General features: G+C 41.5%; 1 protein-coding gene across 2 annotated transcripts in view; it reads left to right on the top strand.

Moving 5' to 3' along the window:
* The window catches only part of kdm4b (lysine (K)-specific demethylase 4B), a 558544-nt gene that overhangs the window by 516196 nt on the left and 19562 nt on the right, over window positions 1-22786 (top strand). For both annotated transcript variants that reach the window (XM_059991637.1, XM_059991638.1), the window contains 4 exons: window positions 1830-2015; window positions 9898-10065; window positions 14410-14529; window positions 22160-22252. In XM_059991637.1, the coding sequence (XP_059847620.1) occupies window positions 1830-2015; window positions 9898-10065; window positions 14410-14529; window positions 22160-22252 (567 nt within the window). The remainder of the gene's footprint in view (window positions 1-1829; window positions 2016-9897; window positions 10066-14409; window positions 14530-22159; window positions 22253-22786) is intronic.

Below are 22786 nucleotides of genomic sequence, written 5' to 3'. Positions count from 1 at the left end.
AAAATTGGGGCTGTTCTCCCCTGAACACACAAGATTTCAAGGTGGCTGGTTGGAAGTAATTGTTGATGGCACCACACTGGCAAAAATTGCAGGCAATGTCCATTGAAATTAAAGGCTGGTGTGATAGAAGGTGAAATAAATTCTTTTTCTCTTTCCCTTTTCTACTTTTATATTTTCAAGACCTTGAAGAGATTAGCATCCAATCAAACTTTAGTACAAAAACTAATCAGCCCACTGTATTGAATAAGATGAAAGGGAGTCTTAATAGTAATTTTTAATTTGTTTCTCATGCAGAATTTGCATTTATTTTCAGAGTTATAATCCCATAAAGCTCTGGAAGAACAGAAATAAAATCGTTTGTGTTTTGAGAAATAATACCTTAAAGTACTTCTTGTGTCTATGTACCTGCTTTGCAGTTTTGCTTCGTATTCTGAAACATGACATGTTCTGAAGCAATTGTCCCACCTTGTCATTTTGTTTCAGTTTTTTTTAAATATGTAAAAGATAATTTGTTAATATTAGTGCAGTGTATTCAAGTACTTTCCCGTCTTCGTTTAATCCCAGTGTAATCTGAGAATGAAAGATTATTCTAGTGACAAATGTATGTGGATAGATATCCAAATCTTTCAACACCTCTTGAGAAAGTATCAGCTCCTTCAGCTTTGAATTTAATGGTTGGCTCCATGATGACCACAGCCTTGATCTCTGGACTAACAACGCTTTAGTTTTGGCAAGTGGATGAGAGAGTAGAAATACTGCTAATGCATAATATCTACAGATGAATTTAAAAGACAAAAAAAAAATCATTTTTATCTGGTCCCTTTTTGCAGTTCCATCTTATTCCAAAGAGCTTTAGCGTCAAATAAGCAGCTATGAACAACAGTCATTCATGTAATTTAGGAAATGAAGCAGTTAATTTGTGTACAGCAGGCATCACCAACAGTCAAATAATAATGTTGGGATAACTTGTTTCTGTGATGTTAATTGAAAATTTTAAATGGTTCAGAGATCAGGGTAGTCTCCCTTTGCTGTTCTTTACATTGATATTATCACATCTTTCCTGACTGTAACTCATAGATTATAGCTTTGCCGGTGCAACAAACATTGTACTGCACAGAAGTGCCAGCCGAGATTAGAGGTCTAGTGATAGTTTTAAATCATCTGAAAGAAGAGTTCTAGAAAGAAGCACTAGAGTTATGAAAAGTTCCAAACAGTAGGCATCTCTTGGATTTTGCATTCAGAAATATGTTTCAAGATGAAGCTCAGTTCAAAATTGGAAGAATGCAGTCTTTAAGAATCCATTCGACCTTCATTTGTATTAGTTTTAAAAAATTAAACCTTATTTTGAAAATAATTTATTAGGTAGAAAGTCCAAGATTCAGTTGTGGAGCATGGCCCTTGTTGATTTGAAGAGGAAGATGGTGATGTCAGTTTGGTCAGAATATATGTGAATGGCCACAATTAGATTGGTTTGATAATAATTAAAGTGCAATTTAAAAAGCAGTATTTCACTAACAATAAATATAATGCTGAGGTATTTTTCATTCCTAACACTAATTTTGGGATTGATCACAATTTTTTGACCATTGACAGATGAACTCTTTGAACATGTATCATTTGGATTTATTGTAAAAGCAGTAAAGAGCCTGACTGGTGGGAACTTGCTTGATTTAAATTCACTTCACATTTACGTATACCCCCTCTGGATGTATTCTGCTTCACCTAATGTAATTCAATGTCAGCTATAAAACATCAAACTGCCTGCAAACTAGTGAAAGTAAAGTCAGAAGATATTTATTCATGTATTCTACTTTTTTTTGTTTCATCAGAAATGTGTGTACTGCAGGAAAAAAGTGAAGAGCAGCATGGGAGCCTGTATCCAGTGTTCATACGAGCATTGCTCCACATCATTTCATGTGACGTGTGCACATGCTGCAGGGGTTGTAATGGAACCAGATGACTGGCCCTATGTTGTATCCATTATCTGCTTTAAGCACAAGGCAAACAGTCAGAATGTAAGTGACCATATCAGTTATGTTGGTCTTTCAATGATAACTTTCAACATGTATTACCACATTGATTAATAGCGATCATGCTAAAATTACCTCAAAATATACCTCCTAAATCGAACAAGCATTTGTGATTATTGGAAATTAAAACTGCAGATACAGAAAATCTGAAATTGAAAACAAGAAAATAGTCAGAAGATCAGGCAATATTGGTGGGAAAAAGATAGAGAATAATTTAGGTTTGGGAGCCTTCATTGGAAGTGAGAGAGAAAACAATAGTAAGTTTTCAGTTGCAGATGGAAATGAATAGAACAAAGGGATTCTCTTTGATAGGGTGAGACTTAATGAGGTAATGTGGCTCTAAACTGCTACTTTCCCTGCTCTCTCTGCTGCTGAAAACTAGTTCAGATTATCTTTCCCACTTCTGTTGATGAAATATTAGTTTTTTTTTCCATAGATGGTATCTAACTTGCTAATGTTTTCAGCATTTTCTCCTTTTATAGTTTTCTCCTGAAAATGTAGAAGATCATTGTAATTTGTATTTGCTTGGATTAATCTGGAAGTATTGGATTTTGTGGAGCAGTATATAATTAACTGATCACCCTTGCCTTAATCAGCCTAAATATGTCCAGTCCTGACAATAGGTTATCTTTTAATACATTCTAAATTTATAATTCTGAATTCAGAAGGCACAGAATGACAGATCAATCTCAATAGCTTAATTCCATAGGAGACTATTTGTTGCCCATCCGCTTAACATATTTTTGTGACCATTACAAATGTGAGGAGCACATTAATTTTAGTCAGTCATGCTTGGAAGGGTTATTTTGAAGAAGACAGTGTGTATTGGAGAAGTAAGAATGCCTGGATTATCATGTTAATCAACAGTGCAGGTGAATAGACAGAATGAAAGGTTTGGGAATTTAAAATGAATGATAACTGATATCACAGGATGAAAATTATAGGTTTATTCCAGCTCACGTTGTAAAATCAGAATATGGAAGTTGTTAGAGTTTTTACTTCAACAAGTGCGGAAGTGTTCAAGATTCTGTACATATTACACATCGATTTTCAAAATAGAAGTTTTTGACTATATCCTGTTTTTGCACACTTTTTCTTTCCACCAATATCTTGTGGTTTTTGAGTTAATGAAATGGGTTAAGAGCTAAGAATCATAACCACTTAACTCCTCTGGTTTGCTCTGCCATTCCTTGAGGTCATGGCTAATCTGTGGCTTAACTCCTTGTGCATTCAGTTAATCAAATTCTAACCCATTTTAGATTCAAAGAGAACAACTGAGCTGACATCATTGTTTATGGTGTTCCAAATTTCTATCATTTTTTGTGTAAAAATGTTCTATTGCAAGTCTGTTACAAATATTTGAATTACCTTTTTTGTCCTCGCATTCATTACTTTTACAAGTGGATTCTTTGCATCAATCCAGTCAATTTCTCCTAATACTGAAACAAAATTCAAATGATTCCTTTATCTTCAACTTTTCAGAGAATACATAATTTAGTTTATCTCATCTCACCATTTAATCCTTGAAATACTGGTAAATTTATGCTGCACCCTCTCCAAGGCCTATATTTTCTATGTAAGGTGCATTCTCTAAAACCACACTTTTCTCCCAGTGAGGCTTAAGCAGCGTTTTGTACAGCTATAACATACTGCCTGTTTGCTTGTTTTTTGATACAAGATCTTTATAAATCTTTCTGCACACTTTCCAATTTAACTATATCTCCAATAGCAGGCTGACACAGTACTTAAGTGTGACCTCACCACTTTTACAGCTATGAGACCTCAAGACATAGGAGTCAAATTAGAGTGTCTTATGAAATGAGTACCTATCAATCTTTACTTTAAGTATATCCAGTGACTTGGACTTCACAGCCGTCTGTGGCAATGAATTCCACAGAGTCACCATCCTCTGGCTAATAAAGATCCACTTCATCTGTGGTGATAAAAGGTCAAAGGTTTATTTTAATGTCAAAGTATACATATCCAGTACAACTCTGATATTCGTTTTCTCCAGATAGCCATGAAATACAGAAATGCGTGGGAGTTATTGAAAGAAAATCATTAACATCTCCCCCCACCGCATGAAAAAGAAACAGAATTCACAAATTCCAAACCTCCCCCCACCCCCTCTCTCATATGGAAAATGACAGCTGGAGTATCCAAAACTCCAAACCCTCAACCCATCCCTCAGAAAAAACAGTGACAATAACATCAAACCCCAACCCCAATGAGCTTCATTATCTACAACACCTCCTAATTTTGCATCTCTGCAAACTGTTTATACATTTGCATCAAAATCATTTATATAAATAATAACAATGGTCCAACACCGATCCCTACAGCACACCACTAGCCTCCACTAGTCACTGGTCTCCATTCTGCAAAACAATCTTCCACTCTTTGAGTCAATTTTGAATCTACTAAATGTGCTCTCCAAGATCCATGGGACCTTACCTTTCAGACCAGCCTACCAAGTGCGATCTTGTTGAAGACTTTGCTAAAGTCCAGATTGACAACGTCCACTGACCTACCCTCATCTACTATTTAGATTACCTCATCAAAAAAAAACTCTAAAAGGTTCATCATGCACACAGCCATGCTGATTTCTAATCAAATTCTGACTATCCAATGGTGGGTAAATCATCCCTCAGAATTCCCTTCAGTAATTTCCTCACTACCGATGTAAGACTGGCTGACCCGCAGTCAGGGGCATATCAATGGAAGATAACGCCTATGGCAAGCACTGAAATTGCGCCCCTGTCCAAACATTGACACCCATCTTTTAGGTAACTTTACAATAATATCAGTTCAAAAATACAAGTCAAGCTCTTTAATATTTTAATTAACAAATTACGGCACTACATGAAATTATAACTTCACCTTCCTTGCTTTCACTGATGCAAATCGGTCTATGATGTGATCAAAGTCAGTTTTTTCAGTTTCTTCTCTTTCTGCACTCAGCAGAGCAAGATCACAGAGTCAGCCTTGACCCATGGAGGCTCTCAAGTACAAAACTATTAGTTTTAACTTGCTGAATAATCTCTTACAGCTGGTGCTGGAAACTAGCATTATCTGAATAGCAATGCGAAGATTGGGGAAAACGCTGTCATCTCCATACTGAACAATAAATTCAAGAAGCTCTTCAGGTCTTGATATTTTCATGTTGACCCACCTTAATAGCAACATTATGCAATCCAAAATTTCTTCTTATAGCTACTGTCTATCAACATCAGAGCTGTACAATTCACCCAAATTTTCACACTTCTTCTTTAGGTCGTTACTGTTGACACCGTAACACAGTCCTTCGACATCAAGAAGGAACCCAAACTTGGCGTCAGTGTTATGCAAATGAGCGAACCTTTCGTCTATTTCTCTGTGAAGGTGGTCAAGTGTTTCCTTCATGACTCTTTCCATTTCCTCCTTAGCTGTTAACCCAGCGTCTCTCGAGTTCTCATCAGCCACTCGTTTCTTTTGTCTCTGACGTCTTTCAATTTCAATATTCCATTCTTGACTGAGACCGACTCCTCCTTCGAGTGACTCACTGACCAACACTTCTCTTTCCACCATACAAATGATCTCAGAGGGCTTTCAAATCCAGGGCAGCATCGTGGAAGTTCATGCTAGGATCCTGCAGCCTCTTTTGAATATAGTCAATGTGAATGAGTACTTTGTTCCAAAATCCTAGCAAAATCAGAAATTCATAACTCAACATGAGGTTTTACAGATGCCTTGCGTCACTTCTTGTTTCACTGGTCTCGTTTTCATTGTCTATTATGTCCTGGAGGACTTGAAGTATCTCCTCAAGGTACTTGTTGACGGGTTTCACTGCTTCTGTCCTTGCACTCCACCTGGTTTTGGACTCCGACTTAACAACCACAAACACAGCGTTTTTGAGTTTTTCCCAGTGCTGTGTTGAACGAGAGAAAAACATGTAGAGAGCTTCGATGGTTCCAAAAAACATGGCCATCATTGTACCCTGCTTGGCTGCATGTACATCCACCAAGTTGAGTGAGTGATTGTTGCAATTCACAAACACTGCCAGGTTGTTTTTCTGACTTATTCTTTGATGAACACCACTTCGGTGTCCAGCTGTCACAGCAGCGTTGTCATAGCACTGTGGCCGACAATCTTGTAGCTCCATTTTGTCCTTCTATAGCTGTTTCAAGATGTCTTCAACCAAGCTCTCAGCATCCTTCTGGCTTATCTGGATAAAACCAAGGAAGGACTCTCCAACATGGACTGTTTTCCTCTCAAAATCAACCTACATACCTCACTACTTCTGACATCTGCTCACGGTGTGCCTGATCAGGAGTCGGGTCAAACATGAGACCATAGTACTTGGCTTTACAAATGCTTCTCAGACAACAGATACAAAATGCAGACTTTTTAGAAGGGGAATAGACCAGTCGTGAGCAAGTCACTTCCTCACCACCACCGTTTCTTAATTTCCTCTTGAACCAAGGTTTGTTCATTGAGCGGTTATTTGTTGGTAGAAAAGGCCCCTCGCTGTTCTGGAAATACTTCAAACCCAGCTTTATTATTTCTGTTCTCAACACATCAGGCAGAATTGCTTTTCCAATATCCTTGTTGAACTTCAGAAGTCCAGTCTCATGCTGTTCAATCACTTCTGGTACGACAGTTCGAGGCTCTTTGACACCATCCAGTTCACTCAGTTCAGTGCCATCAGATTCAATCTCATCAGGTAAAATCTCATCAATAAACTCAACATCACCAGCACCACCACCATCGTTTTCCCCTCCTGTCACGTCCACGCTCTCTGTGGCAGCCTCACTCTTAATCTCGTCATACTCAGATTTATCTGACTTGACTTCCTCCTCGGCTTGTGACACATTAGTATTTGATCCACCTTCAGATTCTAACAAACTTGTAGCAGGTGCAGGTGACTGCATGGAACGTGTTGAACTACTTGTTCCGGACTTGTCAAGGAAGGGCATGAAGAACTTGGTCTACTTGGCCTCCTCTGCCTCCAGCTTTCGTCTCTTCCATCCTTCAGCTCTACTTTCCTTCTTTATGAAATAACATTTCATGGTCTTCGTACACAATGCTCTGAAATAAGGCCATCCTAGTGCTTCTCACCCATGAAAATCAAAGACGGATCATACATCTGAAGAAAATTCATTTTTGACTATCCAAGGATGGCTTGTCTGACTTTAATAGAAACTGCTCGGTGGCACCCCCTTCAAGTTGCACCCAGGGTACATGCCATACCTTAGATACGCCACTGCCGCGCTTAGCCTGTCCTTATTACCCTTTGCAAACAATGGAGCAATATTAGCCGACTTCCTGTCTTTGAAAACTTTACCAGTGGCCAATGATGAAGCAACTATCTCCACAAAGGCCTCTACAACTTCTCTTCTAACCTCCCATAAAGTCTGAGATTGCACTCAGTCGGGCCCTGGGGATTTGCCCACCTTAATGTCCTGTAAAGCTGAAAATGCCTCCTCCATAGTATGTTGAATATCCTCCAAACCATCTCAATTTTTCCCCTTATTTCTAAAGCAACCATAATTTTTTTCTTCAGTAAGCAACAGAGAAATATTTGTAAAATAAAGTACCCACTATCTCCTTCAGCTGGAGAAGTAGGCTGCCCTGCCGAATTCTAAGGGGACCCACTCTCTCCCTAGACCATTTTATTCTTAATATAATGATAGAACCTCTTGAGAGTTTCCCTAACCTGATCTGCCACGTCCATCTCGTACCCTCACTTTCCCTTCCTGATTTCTTCATCTTTTTATAGTTATTAAGGATTTACTCGATCCCGCCTTCCTAAAAACAATGTATCCTTCTTTTCCTTGACCAAAGCCTCAGTATTTCTCATCAGCCAAGGTTCCCTAAACTTGCCAGGTTTACCCTTTACCCTAGCAGGAGCATGCTCTGCTTAGACATTTGATATCACTGTTAAAAGCCTCCCATGTGCCTTTCATTCCTTTCCCTTCTAACAAAGCTCTACTAAATCCTGTCTTAAGTTCCCCCAACAACTGTAGGTCCTAATCTGTGGACCTGACCTATCTTGTCCTATCACAATCTTAAAACTAATAGAATTATTAATATTATTAAAAATTAATGTTACTTGACTATTATATTTTAATCATTTATGTACAAGTTTTAAATGAGCCAGAAATTACTGCTGGTTACAGGCACAAAACCCGATTTTTAAAAAAGATTGATATTTAGTAGTCACGTACAAAATGCTACTTCACTATTTGCTTTGGGGTGCGATAGTAAGGTTAATACATTGATATCTGAAAGTACAAAATTCAAAAATAATAAGTTTGAGAGAGAATGATAAACAGTGATACTTAATATTTAAAGGGAATTTAAGTGCAGGAAATGTTACAAAATAAATAGATTATATTGGATGAAAGATGAGTTTTTTTGTCACAATTATGGACAATGGTGACCAGCTAGGATACAGAGAGGTTTTTGCTGGTGGATGGGATACGCTTTGAAGATGTAATTCTTGTAGGTTAAGCATGAAAGACAGATATTTATGATTGTTTTCTGAAAAATCTAAACATAACAGCAGACTGTACAGTGACTGGTAATATACGAATGATTTCACACTCCTTTGACTAACCCATGAATGATTGGCCAAACAGGTTGAGCCATTTCTTATGTTATCTGACCAAGTAATTGTTTACAAGTTGCCTAAACAATCACTTATCTAATTTGTGTGTATTGAATATAAATAATCTTAGACTGCTGTGTGATGTGACAGATGGGCACTTTATGAACAAATATCATTGCAGAGGCAGTACAGTGCAGCTAGGATCAAACTGTTGGTAGTGGGCAGAATCTTCAAGCATAGATATTTAGTGCTACTCGCATATTTCTCATCCAGTGTTTTGTTCTACTTGAATTGTGTGGATCTGGAATTTTGGGGAGGTCAGTTACAGGTGGCCCACATTTTTCAAACATTCACTTTACGACAGCTCATTGTTACGAAAGACCTACATTAGTACCTGATTTCTCTAACCAAAGAGGATTTTCACTTTTACGAACAAAAGACAGCCGCTTTATACATGTTTACCCCGAGAAAGACTACCATGACCGTGAAGCCTTGTGCGGGCAGTTGTGTGCGCATGCGTGAATGTGCGTACGCATGTACGTACATATGCGTGAACGTGCTTAGGCGTATATGTGCACATGCGTGTATGTGCCGATTTTTGTTCCCCAAATCGATTTTGGCTCGCTGTCTTCCCGATCTGATAAATGAAACTACACCATACGTACAATATTTTAACTTTTTATAGGACGTGTATTTATCATATCATTCCTGCTTTTACTATATGTCAGTGTTATTTTAGGTTTTGTGTGTTATTTGGTTTGATTTGATAAGTTATTTTTTGGGTCTGGGAATGCTCAAAAAATTTTCCCATATAAATGAATGGAAATTGCTTCTTTGCTTTATGACATTTCGGCTTCCAAAAGGTTTCATAGGAACGCTCTACCTTTGGATAGCGGGGGGAACCTGTATAGCACTAGGTTATAAATCATAATGCATACATACTTTAAATTCAGGTTGCTGCTGAGACACTGAACCAAATGTAGTTGGAAAAGTGTGAGTACCCATAATGTAATGATTAATTAATGGGACTAGATATTTTGGAGTTAAATGTGCAAAGTGCCTTTGGAGGGAAGAGAGAAAGGACTAGGGGACTATATAATGGGTAAGTTTAGAAGAAATCAATCCATTATAAATTTCTTGAAATGCCTTTTTAAGATATAGATTCATCCACAGTCATGGAGTAATGCTGCCTTAGAAAATTCAGATATTCGTGTTTGATATAAATTCAGTTTTTTTTCCTTTTTCTTATCTCATTTCTTCCCCACCCTTAAACAATAGCAAAACCGAGATCTTCCATCTGTATCATTAGATCAGGTGGTCATTGCAAAAAACAGCAATGGACGCTTTTGCAGATGCAAGGTGATTGGGACAGCAGCACAGACTTTTTACGAAATCAGCTTTGAAGATGGCTCATACAGTGACAACGTATATCCAGAAAGTATTGTTGTAAGTAGATACTTGTATATCTTTTAAATTGTTTTAATTATTTGTTCATTTAATTTTCCTCTATGTCCATATGCCAATGCTCGCATAACCACATGGGTTTATTGTAGGGAGCACAAAAATTTTATCCTGCTGAAAGTAGTCTGTAAGGCGTTACAATATAGTAAAAGAAGTATGTAGTATTTATTAAACACTTTTGATTACCAACAAGGATCTTACCAACCTTATGATTAGGTTAGAGTGTTTCAGGATTTTGAGCAGCGGTGAACGAACAGGTGAGAAATTTCCATAACATGGTGTGTGGCCTAGATGGCAACTTCTAAAAGTGCTAGTATTCCCATGCTTTTGCTGTGTTTGCCCGAGAGGTGTTGCATTTGGAAGGTGCTGTCTAAGGAGTCTTGGTGAGTTATTGCAGTGGATCCTGCAGATAGTACAAACTGCTGCTACCATGTGTCGGTGGTGGAATGAGTGAATGAACGTGGATGGATTGCCTTTAAAATGTGTTGCTACGTCCTGAATGGTGTCAAACTTAAGTGTATTGTAAAGCTTGTCATCCAGACAAGTGGAGAGTGGCCATCACACTCCTTACTTGAACCATAGTGGACAGGCTTTGGAGAGTTAGGAGGCAAATTACTCTTTGTAAGATTTCTAGCTCTGACCTTTTCTTGTAGTTACGTATTTTCAAAGTTCAAAGTAAAATTTATTATCAGAGTACGTGCATGTCATCACATACAACCCCTAGATTCTTTTTCCTGTGGACATATTTAGCAAATCTACAGGACAGTAACCATAAGCAATCAATGAAGAACACACTGTGCAAATGCAAGCATAATTAAGTACCAATAAATAATGAGTATGAAAAAACAAGATCGAGTCCATAAAGCGAGATCAGCAGTTGTGGGAACACCAGAAATAGAATGAGTGTTGTTATCCCCTTTAGTTCAGAGCCTGATGGTTAACATGTAGTAACTGTTCTTGACCCTGGTATATGGCTTCTCCAGTTGAATTTCTGGTCAATGGTAACACCTAGGACATTGATAGTGGGAGGATTCATCATAGAAATGCCACTGAATGCCAGCGAGTGATAGCTAGACTTTCTCTCACTGGATACCCTCATTGCTTGACATTTGTGTCACATGGATATTTCTGTCAGTCAGGCCTGAAAATTCTCCAGTTTTGTAGAAACTTCAAGATGGATTACTTCATTATCTGAGGAATCAGGAACGATATTGAATATAGTGCAAACAATGTTCAAATTGACCTTTCTTTCTCTCTATTTCAGAGAAGGTCTAGTAATCAAAACTGCAATCTCACTGACTTCCACAGTTATTTTAATTACACTTTCTCCCGCTTTGATGCCAGTAAGGACACCATTCCATTCTCCCAGATTTCATGTCAAATCATTTGCAACAATACCACTTTCTGTATATGAACTTTTAATTTGTAATTTTCCTCTAAACTATAGGTTTCCCTGCATAGTACGTGACAAGATCCATGTTCTCACATTTTCTTACGATACAGGAGACCAGTTGACTCTCTGACTCCATCTCAACTTTCAGAGACTTGCCATCAGTCCCTTTTCTCCTCTTATTTCCCTGTGACCTATTCTCTTGATTTGCCTATGCCATTTTCTGCTCTCATCCCTTGGTCCCTCTAGAATTAGGATATGATTCTCCTAGTTTTAACTTTCCACCCTATCAGCCCTTAACACTTCAACGAATTATGCTCTTGAATTCCTGATTCTTGCAGTGTGATGTCAACACTTCTTCCTTTACCTCTTTTAAGAAAGCAAAGAACCATTCCCCTGATAGGTCCAGTTTACCCTTCAATCTCCACATGTACCCATTATGTTGCCTACATCTGCTTCCCATACAACACCTGCCACTTTACCGGCTTCTCGCAACAGTTCTCCATGGATACAACTTGACCAGTTGAGCATGTGTAGCATTTTATTTTCACAATTCCATGTTATGCAGTATATATCTTTGCAGCCCTTTTGTGCCTCCTGAACGTTGTCAAGTTCCACTTCCCTTTGAGGAAGAGATTTCCAAAGATGCTCAACCCTGAGAGAGAAACATTATGGCACCATTTGTAGAAATCACTTTACACATCCACCCTATTTTGACTACCTCAGGATGGTGCATGTTTTCATTAAAACCCCTCATTTTTCTAAACTCTTGCAGATCCAAATCCAGATTGTCTAATCTTTCCTCAGGAGATAACCCACCCATTCCAGATACTCATCTTTCAAGCTTTATCTGAACTGCTTCCAATGCATTAATATTCTTCCTTACATAAGAAGTTCAATACAGTGCTGCAGTTTCACCAAAGCCCATTACCGCTGAAGCATAACCTTGCTATTTTTGCATTCAGTTACTCCAGCAATAACTAACAACATCCTTTCTAATCTTTCCTAATACAAAGACACAAAAATACCCCGCAATCTTAGAGCTCTGTGAACCCTCAAAATTTAGATGTGTTCTTTTTTAAAATTTCCAGTCAATTTCACATCTTTCTGCATTATACTCTTGTCACATCTTTGCCCAATTATTTTTTTCAGACAGTATCTATTGGGAGTTCTTTATGTTTTCTACAATTTGCTTTCTGGTCTATCTTTTGTGTCATCAGCCAGATAAGCAATCATACCTCTGGGGTCTTCATCCAGGTCAATTTTTTTTAGAAGTATTGTGGCCCCAGCATCAGTCTGTGTGCCATCTAACTTAGTATGTTTTGGCAACTAGAGAAAGGCCCATTTATATCTACTCTCTCTCTATGTTGTTTGCTCAATCAATTTTCCATCTAAACCAGTAGCTTCCATAGCAGCATTTGATGCAGAAACTTAATGTGTATGTTTTGGAAATCTTAAGCATAATCCATGATTTCCTTTCATTCATACCTTGCAATATTTCATTAAATAGTCCTCCTAATCTGGTTAAATATGCCTTCATTCGCAAAATCATGTTGACTTTGTCAGATTGCCTTGCAATAACATCATTAATAATAACTTCAAGTTATTTCTCAGTTAAGCTAAATGCCCTAGTTGTTTTGTCTCCATCTCTTTTTTGAATAAATAATTACTGCTATGATTTTTCCATCAAAAGGAATGTTCCCAAAAACCAGGGAATTTTGGAAATTTAAACCCAATGTGTTAACTCCTTCACTAACTACCACTGTTCCCGCTCAGCTGCGCAACCATGCAGTAACTGAAATGCTCCCGAACACATAGCCTTTGTTGCCAGTCAACAGGAATTGGACGCAGGTAGTAAAAGTTCATGAAATGTGAAAGATTATACTGTATTTCATTGCATCCTTCAATTAATAAGCAAAATCAAAAGATGTGCTATTTAAATTTTCATTTGAAAATATTCATAATGTGCATAATTACAAAAAAATTTAAAGAGCTGTGCAATTTTCAGGCTGTGTAAAAATTTCCTGCTCAGAGCAATAGTTGGTCCACACAGTTGAAAAAGAAAAATTAGAGGGAACATTGCCAGCTATTATCTCATGACCCGAGGTTGAAGCCCATCAAGATTCAGATATTACTGGGCTGCCAAGTTCTATATTTTGCTTTGTACCAATGCCCTGATGTTTGCAGTTTACCTCTGTTCCTCCCATTCTTCCAACTCCTGATTTACAGTTGTTTCCAAGATGTTGCTTGTATCCTAGCATAGACTTAAAGTACCTGTTGTTTTTATTTCCCATTATTTAATGCACAGGCTTGCATTCTACAGGAATATTGATCACTTCAATGTTATTCAAGCACCTACAGATACTGACTACCTGTTTTAATACTTCAAATACTCATTCATTACCTTTGGGGAAGTTATTATTGAATTGACATCCACCACCTTGTATTGCAGATTATGAAAAATTCTTCTAAGTTTCTTTTGCTAGTTAACTTGAATCTGAATCTTCTGTTCCATGAAAAAATTCCAGCTCCTTTCTGTGCAACTGAATTCCATCAATGTGCTTACCTAAGCGAGGAGTCTGTCAAGTTCTTTTGAAAGTACATGACATATGTTTTCTCCTTCACAGCATTTGCTTTCTTGCAATTGCAGTGGATCCAAGCAAGCGGGTGATTGAAGGATGTACAAGTAATTCACATGCTGCAAGTACAGATCCACTGCCAGGCTTGCCTTTGAATTGTCAGCTTTCATTAAATGTTTATTGATTTTAATTGGGTTTCTAAAATTCAAATTTCGGGAGGAGGTGCACGTTGTGAAGCTGGTCCAGTTGTTGTCACTTGTCTTAAATTGAATTCCAGAGAAGTAGCCTAATGTTAAGAATGATCTGGTCCGATGATGCTGCAACTACCCCCTCCTATGTATTTGTATGCTATTTTTACAGAGCAGAGACTGTATACAACATGGTTCACCCACTGAAGGTGAGGTCATTCAAGTGCGATGGACTGACAACCGGGTATACAATGCGAAGTTCGTTGGTTCCCAGGTCAGATACAACTATCAGGTAAGCTTAAGGTCATGTGTTCCTCCTGAACGACTCATGTAGCACTTGTGCCATGAATGTACTTTACCTGGATTTTGCTCAAGTATTCTGTTACTCTACATTGTTCTTGAACCATGAAATAAAATACTTTCTCATTAGACATCTAGAAGACTATTGGAGATCCACATGGGCTCATTTGATTTAAATTCTTCTTTCAGCTTCAGTTTTCTAAAATTGGAGTCCAATCACTTTAGTGGACTGGTTTCAGAACCTGTTCTGTTTCTTCCCTACTGTTTTTCATTCCTTGTGAACATTTTTCTTCCCAAGGTGTTTTCCTATACATTCGGCTACTATCTATGACTCAGAGATGAATGTCAGAGCTCACAATACCTTTTTGAAGCAAAGAAGGGTAAAGAGCAGTGTTGATACACACAAACTAGTAGCCCATTTAGACCATTTGGGTATCTTGAACTGCTATGACACTCAAAAAAAAAACTTAGCTAATATTTCTGCCTCAGCTCTTCTGCATCCTAATTTCATTGAACCCTTTACTATTTAGAAATTTGTAGACTTCTGCCTTGAATGACTTCCAAGATACAAAACCCAAAAAAATCACTATCCTCAAAATGGAAAAATTTCACCTCATTTCAATTCAGTTTTGACTTTATGTCCTTTGCCAGGGAAGCATCCTCCCAGCATCTAATCTGTTAATGCTTCTGAGAAATTTGTATGATAGAATAAAATCACTGCACATTCTTCTAAACTCCAGAGGCAGGAACCGTAACCTTTTTCAATCTCTTGCATATGACAGTGCAATGAATCTCCTTTAGTAAGTGTATCTTGTTTAGGTGAGGAAGCCAAAATTTTATACAATACTCAGAAGTCCTATATAATGGCCATCAGACATCCTTACTCACATACTCAAGTCCTGTTATAAAGATTAACATAGAACTTGCCATTTTAATTGTCTGCACAGTAGCTTTTAGTGACTTCCATATGAAAGCTCTCATTTACATTTGAATAGCAGCATGTCCCAATCTCTCACCATTTAAAAAGACACCCAACAACTTTCGTTTCTGCCAAAATAGATGACCCCATTGCACTTCACATGCCATGTCGTTCTAGATATTTACTGCAAATCATATTTCAGCCACTGGCTGTCTGCTGTCATGCTTCTTAATGTAGTTTTCCAGTCTAGCGTAGCTAATATACCTCATACCTTATTGTTTCCTTTGTTTACATTGAAAATTCTGTTTTCAAATTCAGCTGCGTCACCTTTGAACAGTGTAAAATTCTCTCGTGTTTTCGAGGGACCTCTTTGCAAAATTATTAACCCCTTCTTATTGCAGGGTACTATTATAAAACAGCCTGTTTCCTTATCAGTTTAATCGTCTTAACATACTGATCTAAAAATCCTTCTCATTATAGTATATAGGAATTTGTCTGCAGTCTGTTGGTAGTAATTTGATTACCCTGGTCCATATACAAATGAATGTCCCTAATGATTACTGTATTACCCCAGTTAAATGGTAAATCTAATTTCCTTATTTATATTGTACTGTAGCGGTATGCTACACGCAGCGCTAAAATAACGACACTGCAGTTAAAGAAGATTTTATTCGAACTTCACAGCTTCGCTTTAAAGCCTCCCTGATCCCGCCCTCCACGGGCGCAGATGCTGTAGGAGGCACGTATTCACAGTCCTGCGTGAGCTTTTCCCTTTGTTGGTGAAGCAGACCGGGCTCCCTTTTGGGACTGGCCTTTATGCCAGCACGCTGGCTGTTTGTGAGCCGGTTCAAGTGCACTAGGAAGTGGGTCGCCATAACCCCCCCCCTCCCAGAACCGGCAATACACCCCCCAATGTTCACAGTCTGGGCCGGACCCTGTTTGGGAGGTCGGCCCCTGTGCCGCGGTGCCGGGAACGACCGGTTGCACATGGGCCGGTTTGAGTCGGTCCACCATGAAAACCTCCTCTCTCCCCCCAATGTCCAGCACAAACGTGGACCCATTGTTCCTGAGCACCGTAAATGGCCCCTCGTAGGGCCGTTGCAGTGGTGGTCGATGCCCGCCCCGTTGTACAAACACAAACTTACAGTTCTGCAGGTCTTTGAGTACGCAGGTCAGGTTCTGCCCATGCTGCGAAGTGGGTATGGAGGCCAGGTTGCCGAGCCACTCGTGTAGTCTGCCCAGGACTGCTGCGGGTTCTTCGTTGTGCCCCCTTGGGGCTGGTATGAACTCCCCGGGGATGACCAGGGGTGCGCCGTACACCAACTCGGCTGACGAGGCGTGCAGATCATCTTTGGGCGCCGTGCGGATGCCGAATAGGACCCAGGGAAGCTCGTCCGCCCAGTTAGCTCCTCGCCGGCGGGCCATGAGAGCCGACTTTAGGTGACGGTGGAAACGCTCCACCAGGCCATTCGACTGTGGGTGGTAGGCAGTGGTGTGGTGCAGCTGAGTCCCCAAAGGCTGGCCATAGCTGACCACAGGCTGGAGGTGAATTGGGCGCCTCCGTCGGAGGTAATGTGGGCTGGTACACCAAAGCGGGACACCCAGGTGGCGATCAGTGCCCGGGAGCAAGATTCGGAGGTGGTGTCGGTGAGTGGGATCGCCTCTGGCCATCTGGTGAACCGGTCCACGATAGTGAGGAGGTGCCGCGCTCTGCGCGACACTGGCAGAGGGCCCACGATATCCACATGAATGTGGTTGAAACGCCAGTGGGTGGTGTAGAACTGCTGCGGCAGAGCTTTGGTGTGCCGCTGCACCTTGGCCGTCTGGCAGTGCATGCATGTTTTGGCCCATTCACTGACCTGCTTGCGGACTCCGTGCCAAACGAACCTGCTGGAGACCATCCGGACGGTTGTCCTGATGGAGGGGTGCGCTAGGTTATGAATGGAGTCGAAAACACAGCACCGCCAAGGTGCCGGGACAACGGGATGGAGTTGGTCGGTGGTGACGTCACAGAGTAGGGTCCTCTCCCCTGGGCCTATGGGGAGGTCCTGGAGCTGCAAACTGGAGACTGTGGTTCTGTAACTAGGGATCTCCTCGTCTGCCTGCTGCGCCTCCGCCAGTGCCTCAAAGTCTACCCCTTGGGAAAGGGCATGAATGTTAGGGCGAGAGAGCACGTCCGCCACAACATTGTTCTTACCCGAGACGTGCCGGACATCCGTCGTGTATTCAGAGATGTAGGACAGATGGCGCTGCTGGCGGGACGACCAGGGGTCGGACACCTTCGTGAAGGTAAAGGTAAGCGGTTTGTGGTCCGTGAACGCAGTGAAGGGCCTACCTTCTAAGAAGTACCTGAAATGCAGGATTGCCAGGTATAGCGCCAACAGTTCCCGGTCAAAAGCACTGTATTTGAGCTCGGGTGGTCGCAGGTGTTTGCTGAAGAACGCCAGGGGTTGCCAGCAACCCTTTATGAGTTGTTCCAGCACCCCACCGACTGCTGTGTTGGATGCGTCCACTGTGAGGGACGTCCATTCTGGGGTGCACTAGCATCGCGGCGTTTGCCAAGGCTTCTTTCGTTTTAATGAAAGCGGCGGCAGACTCCTCGTTCCAGGTAACGTCCTTGCCCGGACCCGACATCAGGGCAAACAGGGGGCGCATGATTTGGGCAGCTGAAGGGAGGAAGCGGTGGTAGAAATTGACCATACCTACGAATTCCTGAAGGCCTTTGATCGTGGTGGGTCGGGGGAAATGGCAGACCGTGTCCACCTTAGCAGGCAGAGGGGTAGCCCCGTCTTTAGTAATCCTGTGGCCCAGGAAGTCGTTGGTGTCGAGCCTGAACTGGTATCTGGCAGGGTTGATTGTTAGACCGTATTCACTCAGTTGGGCGTAGGGTTGACGGAGGTGGGACAGATGCTCCTGACAACTGCTGCTGGCTATGAGGATGTCGTCCAAATAGATGAAAGCGAAGTCCAGGTCGCGTCCCATCGCGTCCATTAACCGCTGGAACATCTGTGCAGCATTCTTCAGGCCGAACGGCATGCAGAGGAACTCGAAAATGCCGAAAGGGGTGATGAGTGCCGTTTTGGGGACGTCGTCCGGATGCATCGGGATTTGATGGTATCCCCGGACGAGATCTACCTTGGAGAAGATACGTGCGCCGTGCAGGTTTGCTGCAAAGTCCTGAATGTGCGACACAGGGTAGTGGTCCGGTGTTGTAGCCTTGTTCAGCCTGTGGTAGTCGCCGCATGGTCTCCAGCTCCCTGTTGCTTTGGGCACCATGTGCAGAGGGCAGGCCCATGGGCTGTCAGTCCTCCATATGATCCCCAATTCCTCCATCCTCTTGAACTCCTCCTTCGCCAGTCGGAGCTTGTCCGGGGGAAGCCTTCGAGCATGGGCGTGGAGGGGTGGTCCCTGGGTCGGGATGTGGTGCTGTACATCGTGTCAGGGCATGGCTGCCGTGAACTGCGGTGCCAGAACCGATGGGAAATCCGCCAGGACACTGGTGAAGTCGTTGTCAGACAGCGTGATGGAGTTGAGGTGAGGGGCTGGCAACTGGGCTGCACCCAGGGAGAATGTCTGAAAGGTCTCAGTGTGGACCCGTCTCGTCCTGGGCAGGTCGACCAGTAGGCTGTGAGCCCGCAAAAAATCTGCACCCAGGAGCAGTTGGGCTACGGCGGCCAGTGTGAAGTCCCACGTGAACCGGCTGGAGCCGAACTGTAGCTGCACCGTACGGGAGCCATAGGTCCTTACTGTGCTGCCGTTTATGGCCCTCGGTGGGGGGCCCGGTGCCCTGTTGCGGGTGTCGTAACTCGTTGCAGGTAAGACGCTGATCTCGGCACCAGTGTCGACCAAAAAACGGCTTCCCGACTGCTTGTCCCACACATACAGGAGGCTATCCCGATGGCCAGCTGCCATAGCCATCAGCGGCAGCTGGCCCTGGCGTTTCCCGAGAACTTGCAGGGCGGGCGACAGTGGTGGGCTTCTGCTTCCCACCACTGGTGGTAGAAGCACCATTGTTCGTTGAGCTCCCCACCCCTGCCTCTGGGGTTAGCGGGCTCTGTGACCGGGCCGGGTCTGGTTTGCTGCTGGGATCGTGGCCCGGTGATCTGTGCGACGGATGCCCCACTCACCTTCTTGGCTTTCCACAGCAAGTCCGCCCGGGCTGCCACCTTCCAGGGGTCGCTGAAATCCGCGTCGGACAGCAGCAGGCATACGTCCTCGGGCAGCTGCTCCAGGAATGTCTGCTCAAACGTGAGGCAGGGCCTGTGTCCGCCGGCCAGAGACAACATCTCATTCATTAAAGCCGATGGAGGTCTGTCCCCCAAACCATCCAGGTGCAGTCAACGGGCAGCCTGCTTGCGCCGTGAGAGTCCGAAAGTCCTTATGAGTAGAGCTTTGAAGTCCATGTATTTGCCGTCCTCCGGGGGCGACTGTATGAACTCCTCAACCTGGGCCGCTGTTTCCTGGTCGAGGGAGTTCACCACGTAGTAGTAACGTGTGTCCTCTGAGGTTATCTGCCAAACATGGAATTGGGCTTCTGCTTGCTGGAACCATAGGTGAGGCTGCAGCATCCAGAAGCTTGGCAGTTTCAACGAAACCGCGTGAACAGATGCAGCGTCGTTCATCTCCGGTCCAAATATCGTTTGGACCGTCGGGGTCACCAATTGTAGCGATGTGCTACATGCAGCGCTAAAATAACGGAGTCGGTAAACTGCAGTTAAAGATGATTTTATTTGAACTTCGCAGCTTTGCTTTAAAGCCTCCCTGATCCCGCCCTCCCCGGGCGCGGATGCTGTAGGGGGCACATGTTCATAGTCCTGCACGAGCTTTTCCCTTTGTTGGTGAAGCAGACCTGGCGCCCTTTTGGGACTGGCCTTTATGCTGGCGCGCTGGCTATTTATGAGCCGGTTCGAGTGCGCTAGGAAGTGGGTCGCCACAGTACCCTATATTACAACTGCATTTGGTGGCTGGTAAACAACTCCCATCAATCTTTTCTGTACCCTGTGCTGCTTAGTCCCATTCTAGTTATTATCAGCTTTAACATACTGAGCCAAGATTCTATTATATTGATATTAAGATTATTGCTTTCTTTCTGCCACATCGCCTAAGCTATTGAATACCCTGGAATAATAAGTTCCCAGCTTTGTTTGCCCAGTTGGAACAATTGTGTAATAGCCGTTAGATTCTCCTTGATCCCTAAAATCTATCTTCACTCCTAATTTTGTTGGTAAATCACAACTTCTTGTTTTTCAATCATTCGTTAAAGATGCTATCTCCAATGATATCCCTAACCCTGTCACCAGAGAGGTAACGTACCATTCTGGAGTTGTGTCTTAGATGCAGAAACACCTGTCTATCCTTCAGCTGTTGAAGGATAACCTGAGGGAGTCTCAAGAGCAAGGACATGTCATCTTACCTTTTGTGCAGTGTACCTTTTGGCAGCAATGAGAAAATCATTTCTTAATGCCAAAGAAAGTGAAAGTAGGAGTTTGCTTCTTCACAAAATTTGTTCTAGTTTGGTTAATGTAAAATTTTAAAACCAAGATGCATTTTTTTTTGCTAGGCATAGTACTGAAGTTAGAAATAGCAGAGCCGAGTTTAGTAAATGGGATTAATGTACTGTATTATCAGCCAGCATCTAAATGAATGACAGTACAAGCTCAAGGAGCTGAGGCTTTTGTATTGCTAACAATGATTGTTTTTAAGTGGCTTTATAACAAACATATTACTGCAGGAGGCTAGAAAATATTCTATCCTTAGTGGTTTTTAAAGTCCTCTAGCTTCCAAGAGGAAGACAGGGATTGAGTTTAATGATCCCAACCCAAAGAAAGAATAATTTAGAACAATTGTGTCATGTGTCTTGATTTCAACACATTTCAGTTTCAGATTCATTTATTTATCACACATACATTGAAACATACAGTTAAATGCATCGTTTGTGTTAACAATCAACACACCTAAGGATGCTGGGGCAGCCTATAATTATTCTGTCTAACACATTCTCTTTCTCTAGGGGGGGAAAAAAGTACAAAGCAATAATTCAGAATGTGGCACAGGCAAGGGACATTCGTCTAGATACAATAGTGAAATTTTTATCATAGTGTGAAGTAAGTTTATTTATCAGAATGAGGAAACAAAGCCTCAGAATCAGAAATGTACAATTCTCAAATGACAAAAGTGAGGCTCAGAGCAGAAAAGAAGTAAATCATAAGATGATGTGTTGTTTTTTTTTAAAAAAAAGATGATGTGTTGTTTTTGGCTGAAATAAAGTTCTTTTCTCCAGAAGAAAGTTACAATAGTTCTGTTCTTTGTTATTAGTTTTCCTTCAGTGTATACAGAAATAACTAAATAATTGCCTAGTAACCTGCTGCCATCTACTGTCAGCCTTTGAACCAACAACAATGGCATTTGCATTTGTACAGCACCTTTAATGTAAGGTATCCTGGAGTGTTTCACCAACAACAAAATTAACTACGTTGATGCATTGAAACATAAACCTTGATCAAATGATTAAGGATTTAATGTCCACTTTGAAGGGGGTTTGGAACAAGAGAGTTTTCAAGGGGATTCGAGAACATGATACTGAGGTCATGATGAGTTGTAAAACTTGAGGAAATTACAGTGAATGAGAGGGAGAGAGGTTTTTGAAATTTAACACTCTTCGTAGGTAATTGATTGTGTGTCTGATCTGGTACTTGTGATTTAGGTGGAGTTTGAAGGAGGCTCTCAGCTGACCTTGAAGCGAGAAGACATTTTCACACTGGATGAGGAGCTACCCAAGCGTGTTAAAGCACAGCTAGTAAGTCCTAAAACCTCTTTCACATATCAGATTGCTCTGCAAGTTGTTATATGTTTTTGTACCTGTGTTAATTTCCATAACATTTAGACTAAAATGTAAGTTTAAAATTTTGTGTTAAGTATGGAGGAAGCTACAGTGTCAAGTTCAAACTGCAGTAGGCTCATGTTTTTACCACTGCATTGCTTTAAAAAGGCATAATAGTTCAGATCGTGGGACACTCAACTGGCTCACAAATAAACCCACAATCTTCTGACGCTGGCAAGTATGCTACAATACTGAGTAATGGCATCTCCAAATGTGTTCCTTGTATTCTTCCCTTTGCCACAGTTTCAAACTATCAGCCTGGAATGAAGAACTTGATTTGGGAATGGGATTGTTTTATAAAGATCACCGTGCATCTCACTCATGCATTCTGCACAAAACTGTAGACTGGAGGAAACAAAGTCACAAAAAGTCATGGTTGCAAGTTTGTTCACTTTTTGCAATGATAAAGATTCAAGATTGTTTAATGCATTTCCTGCACACAAATATAAA

This window comes from Hypanus sabinus, chromosome 16 (assembly GCF_030144855.1).
Source record: "Hypanus sabinus isolate sHypSab1 chromosome 16, sHypSab1.hap1, whole genome shotgun sequence".
Classification (NCBI taxonomy): domain Eukaryota; kingdom Metazoa; phylum Chordata; class Chondrichthyes; order Myliobatiformes; family Dasyatidae; genus Hypanus; species Hypanus sabinus.
This window is presented reverse-complemented; position numbering and strand designations above follow the sequence as displayed.